At 34.6% G+C, this 7911-nt stretch overlaps 2 protein-coding genes across 2 annotated transcripts; both read left to right on the top strand.

Moving 5' to 3' along the window:
* Positions 1 to 1990: 1990 nt before the first annotated feature.
* Positions 1991 to 4019, top strand: LOC141678898 (pectate lyase-like). Its single transcript, XM_074485320.1, has 4 exons — positions 1991 to 2333; positions 2442 to 3090; positions 3268 to 3510; positions 3593 to 4019. Exons 1-4 carry the CDS (start codon positions 2131 to 2133, stop codon positions 3818 to 3820), a joined length of 1323 nt encoding a protein of 440 aa, XP_074341421.1. The 5' UTR covers positions 1991 to 2130; the 3' UTR covers positions 3821 to 4019.
* Positions 4020 to 4559: 540 nt separating this feature from the next.
* Positions 4560 to 7565, top strand: LOC141678897 (SNF1-related protein kinase regulatory subunit gamma-1-like). Its single transcript, XM_074485319.1, has 6 exons — positions 4560 to 4709; positions 4844 to 5043; positions 5386 to 5828; positions 6427 to 6693; positions 6779 to 6951; positions 7195 to 7565. The coding sequence occupies exons 2-6, from the start codon at positions 4860 to 4862 to the stop codon at positions 7475 to 7477; spliced, it is 1350 nt and encodes a 449-aa protein (XP_074341420.1). The 5' UTR covers positions 4560 to 4709; positions 4844 to 4859; the 3' UTR covers positions 7478 to 7565.
* The last annotated feature ends 346 nt before the right edge of the window (positions 7566 to 7911 follow it).

Here is a 7911-nt window from a genome sequence, read left to right as displayed (position 1 = left end):
ATCGTAGGTAACCCGCAGCCGCTACCGTTCGGGTGTCCTTTTATTTTTCTTTTCTCTCACATCTATATTTTTGTATATTTTTAATATCCTTACTCCACACGGAGCATTAGTTTGTATTTTATTTTTGAATGTAAATTTATGACATAACTTAAACTTGAATTTATTAATATTCCGATTTTTTTTTGTAAATTATTAATTATTTTAAAATAAGTGGTTGAACCATAAACCGATCTGCAATAACCACAAATGCGCAACCGTAATTGACGCGGTTAACTGTTTTTCACGATTTAATTCAACTTTTACCCAAAAATCGATTTTATCCGAATCAGATACACCCCTGATACACCGCCAGCAACAAATGTTGGCACGGGGGCAAGGGCCAACTCCACAAGGTTGGATTACCAGCTCTAACCTATCCTAATCATTTTGCTCCACAAATACTATCATCATACAGGATTTCAGATTATATTTATTGGCAGAACTATCATAGGCCCCGGATTCATGTAAGCTTCGGCTCACTCTACCAAATTCTAATTTTTAATTTGTAAAATCTTATAAGGCAGTTTACTAAATCCGTAATAATTTATTGACGTGTTTGTCGGCCCAATTTATAAATTGAATTTATAATTTAAAAATTGATAAGTTGAATGTTAGTAACGACGTACTTTTTCTCCAGGAGATTTCTGAATTTTTGTTTTTTTTATCAATTTTAATTTTAAAATATTTTTTTTAAATGTTAATCTAACTTAAAATATAAGAATTAAGATAATTATATTTAACTTTTTATTTTAATTCATTTAAATAAAAATAATTCTAACTTATAATTTAAATTATCCAAAATTTATAAGCATCTATCAACTTATAACTTATCATTCACTTATTCAATTTAAATTATAAATTATTTATTTTAAAATTTGCATTCCCCACTATATTGGCCTAACGGGAACAAAATCAAATTAATGATCAATCCATTGAAAGCCTATTATACTAAATTTTATGCCAACTAAATGAAAAAATTGTATGTGCTCCAATTAGCTATTTTTTTTACCGGGGATTAGAACAGTGCTTGCAAGTTTATTTTACAAAATCAAGTTATTTTGAGGCAAATAAACTGAATATATTTACTAACATTATTGAATTTACTTGTAAAAACAGTAAAAACACATAATAAGATATGCTCCCCTCCCTGTCTCATAATTACAAAGTAGGTTAGTCAAACCTCTTTAAAAATAGGGCAGGGTACAAGAATAATATTATTTTAACGTATTTATTACTTTATAGTAGACCTGTAATTCGGATTGAGCGAGCCAAATTTCAAGTTTCGAATCGAACAGAATTCAAGACCAGATTAATCAAGCCGTCTTGGCTCGTTTAATTCAACGAGCGAGTCAAGTCGGCTCGTTGAATTAAACGAGGTAAACGAGCCGGAACTTCTATTCGTACTCGGCTCGTTTAATTAAATGACCCGAGCTGAGTGCACTTAAATGAGTTCGAGCCGAATGAGGTCGCAAGCCGCTTAAATCAAATTACAGCCCTAATTTATAGGGAGTAAAAATACACCGTGTCTATGCAAAACATGTCATTTTAACGAGTTTATAACTTTATCGATTATTATTTAATTGAGGTTCAACCGCATGTAAATTGGCCCCAATTCTAATATTTTATTCTAAGAATAAATTATAGATACGATATAACATAACAAAGTATTATTACTGGTAAGCATAAATATAAAAGTTTAAATAAAGTTTATTATAAAAAAAAATATGGGTCTTAAGCAGATTTTTTTTAATCAGCAGCATTGTGATTCTTGAAGTTTAGAAATGCATGAATGAGGGGTCTAGCAGTCTTCTCGCATTGATCCTCTGGCTTAACCCTTTTGGCGTGAAATGCTAAATTTGATATACATGTCTCTTATCAGTCCAAATTTTTCCTAACCTTCCATTATATTAAACTCTGTTTTGTTATATTTGTAAGTTTGAAATCCTTTACCTTGAATGTAGTACCAGAAATAATAAGTGAATCACCGCGATTCGCTTAGATTTTGAATACAAGTTGTCCAGTAAAAAATAAGACATTGTGTTGCTAGCTAGTACCAAAGAACAACAAAAATACAATAAGTAATCAAGAACAATGACAAATCCTAGAGACAACAAGATGACATGCTTGGTTTTCTTCTTTTTCTTGGCTCTTATTTTTCCCTGTATGCATGCTCGTTTTGCCGAATTCGATGACTTTCTGCTAGATCGTGCCACCAAAGCTAAGCAAAATGCGGAAAAGTCTTTTGATCCTCATCCTGAGGAGATTACTGATGACGTTAACAAACAAGTTGGCGAGTGAGTATTTAATTACTGATAATTGATTTTTGATTTTACTGCGATATGTTTCATTTGGACAATCTGTAACTTATGTTTGTGATTGTTAATGTTCATATGTTTGCATAGATACATTGATATGGAAAATAAGACAAGGAGGGCATTGGGAGAATTTGGTGCTTGTGGAGCCACAAATCCAATTGACAGATGCTGGAGGTGCCGACCTGACTGGGAGACCAACAGAAAGCTCCTGGCAGATTGTGTTCAGGGGTTTGGACGCAACACAGTTGGTGGGAGAGACGGAGAAATCTACGTGGTAACCGATGAATCTGATAATGATGTTCAGAATCCAGTACCAGGAACGCTTAGACATGCAGTGATTCAAGAAGTACCGTTGTGGATTGTATTTTCAAAATCAATGATCATAAGGTTACAGCAAGAGCTTATAATAACAAGCAACAAGACAATCGATGGTCGAGGAGCCAATATACATATTGCTTATGGAGCTGGACTTACACTACAGTTTGTTCAAAATGTGATCATACATGGGATTAGGATTCATCACATAGTAGTTACCCAAGGAGGAATTGTTAGAGACTCTGTTTTACACCTTGGACTTAGAACAATTAGTGACGGTGATGGGATCAACATTTACAGTTCAAGTAACATTTGGATTGATCATGTTTCTTTTGGAAAATGTTCTGATGGACAAATTGATGCCATTATGGGTTCAACAGGCATTACAATCTCAAACTGCAAGTTCAATAATCATGATCATGTATGTACCTTGTGTAAATTGTATATCCTTTTCGATTTTTATCTTTAATGTACGTGTTACACAAACATGAATGCTCTCCCTGAGTTTGCCTATTGGCGGATGTCTTTCTCCTCTTTGTAACAAGAGACTGACTTTGTACATATCTGGAATTAACTTATTTGAGTTGTTTTATTGCAGGTTATGTTGTTAGGTGCAAGTGATTCATATGAAGACGATAAAATAATGCAAGTGACAGTTGCATTTAACAGATTTGGGAAGGGATTGGTGCAGAGGATGCCTAGGGTTCGATATGGATTTGCTCATGTAGTAAACAATGACTACAATCGGTGGGAAATGTATGCCATTGGCGGTAGCTCTGGTCCGACTATCATTAGCCAGGGTAACCGATTTAAGGCACCTGATAATCCCTTTGCAAAAGAGGTAATAAGTAATTATAACTCCGCCTCTAAAATCTTATATTATATTGTAACACTCCTCTTTGCTCGAAATTGTTTTGATGAAGGTGACAAAGAGGGACTATGCGGGGGAAGAGGTATGGAAGGATTGGCAGTGGAGATCGGAAGGCGACGTATTTTTGAACGGAGCATTTTTCCGGGAGTCAGGGGCACCGTTTGCTAGTGAGGCTGATTATATTAAGGAAGGTATTATCAAAGCAAAACCTGGTGCTCTTGCAGGAAGGCTCACAAGGTATTCAGGTGCTCTCAAATGCCATCCAGGCGTACCTTGCTAGTTGCTATGCATGCATCATCAACACATCAACCAAACCCTTTAACTTGTACTTTTGGAATCTTTCTTTCTTTCTTTCTTTCTTTATTTATTCTTCACAAGTTCTTTTGCTGTATATATAACATATTTCACATCTTGGTTGAACAGTGTACTTGTGCAATACATGTGAAATCATGCAATACATCCTCCCTCCCTTCATTTTATTTATTTTGATTGATGAAAGCAACTTTGGAAGTTAGCGTTGTCAAAATTGATACTTAAATTCAAATAATATTTTATTTTTATTTCTTTCACATTCCATAAACATATTTTCTAAATTTATTACAACATATTTATAATTAAGATATCCAAGCCCAATTATTCTAACAAAAATTAATCTAATTCAGTGGAACAAAACTAATGATGTGAATATTTATATCCACTCATTCTTTATTTCTTTTCTTCTTCTTTTTTATATCTATATTTATGCATGCCAAGTAAATTTAAATATAATCCTTGGATTAAATTTAAGTAAATCGATCGGAAGTTAATTTTTTCCTATGATGTTTACTTTTACTCTACTTTTATTTTATCTAACAAAAAATTTAAAAAGCATCAATATGCTATATTATTAAATTATATTAAAACTAAAATACGGAAATTAGATTTAGTATGTTTCTGATGGGTTTTTTTTCTTAAAAAAAATTGAAATAAATACAAATTCCCCACACAAGACATTTTTATGTAAGTGACACGTGTCCGACACATGTCAGGTCCTAACACCTGACACAACACAAGTAGCATATTATTATAACTGTTTCCTAATCCTTTTATCCTGCCTCTTGTTGTTGTTCCTGTATTATTGATTGATACACAAGTTGCAGATTATTCAGATCCCAAACACCCAAAAGAGGGTATGTATGTCTTTCTTTATATCTTTCATTGATCTATTGCATGTTTGCTTTCTATTAATCTTTGTATTAATATTATAAGAATAGCTGCATTGGATTTGAGAATGTAAAATTTATTTGTGTGATTTATTAATCAGGGCATAAAATCTGGATATGGAGGAGAAAAAACATTTGGAAATGGCAGGCCCAGAAGATATATTAAAGAATCCAAGCTACAGTTGTTACTTTGATAAGGTTCAGAGCACAAAGAAATTGCCAATGTCGTTGCAGGAGACTCTAACAGACGCTTTCGCCACAATATCAGTTTCATCCTTCCCTCAAGTTCCTAGAGGCAAAGGTCTCATGCTTTCCTCGTTTTTCTTAGGAATTTTATTTCTTACCATATATATCATATATATACATTCACTCATGGATTAACCGCAAATATTATTAACAGAGGTTACTGTTAGCTAAGATTTTGTTATTTACGTACAAACGTATAACTCGCAACATTTAGATTAAACCTGTATTCAAGTTTTTCTGACTGAGCTGAGATATAATATTTGTGCCTGCAAGCTGAATCTTAAATTATTAGCAACACATTTATGTAGGCTCGCTTCCGCCCTAAACTTGGTCCTTTTATGCACGTATATATCAGCATTTTTTTATTTAATTGTGGGAGGTTATGTTTCTTTTGTAGTGATTGAAATTCAAGCTGACCAATCCGTTGGTGAGGCAATTAAGATCCTCTCCGAGGCCAATATCTTGTCTGCGCCTGTAAGACAGACCGAGGAAGTTAAAACTGTAGACTGGAGAGAGAAGTATTTAGGAATTCTAGATTACTCTGCAATCGTTCTCTGGGTATTGGAGGGTGCGGAATTTGCTGCGGCTGCCTTAGCAACTGGTTCCGCCACAGCTGCTGGAGTAGGTGTAGGTGCTGCTGGAGCTCTGGGAGCATTAGCAGTGGGTGCAACAGGACCTGTGACAGCTGCAGGAATTACTGTTGCTGCAGTTGGAGCTGCTGTGGCCGGAGGTGTGGCTGCGGGAAAGGGAATGTCAAAAGATGCTGCCTCTGCTGCTGATAAAATGGGCGAGGATTTTTACAAAGTCCTTCTTGAAGAAGAGCCTTTTACATCTACTACGGTAAGCATATGCGTACATGCTTTTATTTCTAGGGGATTTACTTTCAGATACTTTATTCAGTTGGATGGAATGTTATGTTGTAACGGAATGGAATGGAATTAAAACTACATTTGTGAATATATGCATAAACTCATTCCTTCCTCCATTTTAATGCGCACCTTAAAAAAATTGCTCATTCCTATATCTGATCATATCCTTCTTGAATCTCATCACTGAAACTGTGCACACTATCATATTGTCACTCTCACGTTATTCATCCTTATCATCCAATCGCTAATCTAAGAGTGATACGGGGTATGTATTTCCATTAAGTAATAATTGTACATGAAAGTTTGTCATTTTTCTGTACTTCGTTTGCACCAAGTAAACATATTTACTTTGCGGTTGTGATTCACTTAAGTGTTTAATGGAGCAAAATTTTACCCAAACATTACATACCAAAATTAGTTTTCCCATGTGTTGCTTTAACATATATGCAATTTATAAAATCTAGCTTATAAACTTGCAAATTTAGTTTATGTAAACCAACAGAAATCTTTCCTTCAAATTTTTGTTTGCTTCTTGACATACAATAGAATTTCTGATGTAATAATTTCAGGTGAGATCTGTCGTGAAATCTTATCGTTGGGCGCCATTCATTCCTGTATCAGCAGATAGCTCAATGCTGTGTGTGTTATTGCTGCTTTCCAAATACAGGCTGAGGAATGTACCTGTAGTTGAAAGAGGAGAACCATCCATAAGAAACTACATAACTCAATCCGCCGTTATACAGGGTCTTGAGAGATGCAAAGGGAGAGACTGGTTTGATAGTATCGCTGCTCATCCTATTACTGAACTAGGTCTTCCGTTCATGTCAAGTGATGAGGTGAGATATCCCTGGAAACTTCAGACTGCTGTTCCGATTGATTGAAATGGAGTTTTGAAAATGGTTTTTTCCCACTTTTTTTCAGATGGTTGGTGTCGAAGATACTGAACTAGTATTAGAAGCTTTTAAGAAAATGAAAGATAACCAAATTGGGGGTCTTCCTGTTGTCAAGGGACCAGAGAAGAAAATTGTGGGCAGTTTAAGCATACGTGATATCAGATACTTGTTACTCAACCATGACCTTTTCTCCAACTTCAGGTAATTTATTTGGAAACAATTCTAAATTTAATTTTGTAGCCTGAATATAGGTCTTATAGACAAATGTGTCGGGTTCCATTGTGTTGTAGAATGCAAATTCAATAAATGAAAATCGTACTAATTTTCATGGCAGCATGTGTATGCAAACTACACAAGGATAATATGTGTATGTGCAATTTAAGTAATTACAGTTAGCCTGTCAATCACTGATCATTGTTCCAAACTTACAATTCATGCTTTCAGGCAAATTACTGTTGGTGCTTTCATCAATACCATTGCTGCAGCACCCCATAGTACCCAGAAGGTAGTCACACCAATTACATGCACTCTTGATTCCACTCTCGGAAAGGTCATACATATTCTTGCTTCAAAGTCGGTTCATCGGATTTATGTGGTAGCTGGTAATGGTGAAGAAGTAATTGGTGTGATTACACTTCGTGATGTTATATCATGCTTCATATACGAGCCCCCTAACTTCTTTGACAATTACTTCGGATCAGCAGCTGAGGTAGTAGTGAGCAACTAAGCAACTAATTCCAAATTTAGGGGACTATAATTTACAGTAACTAGCACTAGATGTTAATGTTACCACCAGTTTCATTTTCGTTTTGGCATCCATGTTTTTTCATCTCACTACCGTAAACACTTTTGTTTCATGCTCATATCTATTCTTGATCATTCAGTGGGCTGGTATATATATTGAGATGTTCACTACCAATAAAAACATGTAGTGAAATTTATGACAGATACTCGAATGTCTTTTATTTCTGTGGGATCAAACAACCAACAGGACACTGGTAGTAAACATATTTGTGGCAATATGGACATTTACTTACAGATTTGCTTTGAACCAACATAAATTTTAACATCCCATTATTAAGTTCAATTTTGTTTAACTAAACAAAATTTCAGTAAATTATTCAATTTCAATTGCCTAAAATTCATCAAAGATTTGGTATG

This window comes from Apium graveolens, chromosome 8 (genome assembly GCF_009905375.1).
Source record: "Apium graveolens cultivar Ventura chromosome 8, ASM990537v1, whole genome shotgun sequence".
In the NCBI taxonomy this organism is placed as follows: Eukaryota; Viridiplantae; Streptophyta; class Magnoliopsida; order Apiales; family Apiaceae; genus Apium; species Apium graveolens.
The sequence above is the reverse complement of the archived record's forward strand: the minus strand, read 5'-3'. Positions and strand labels throughout refer to the sequence as shown.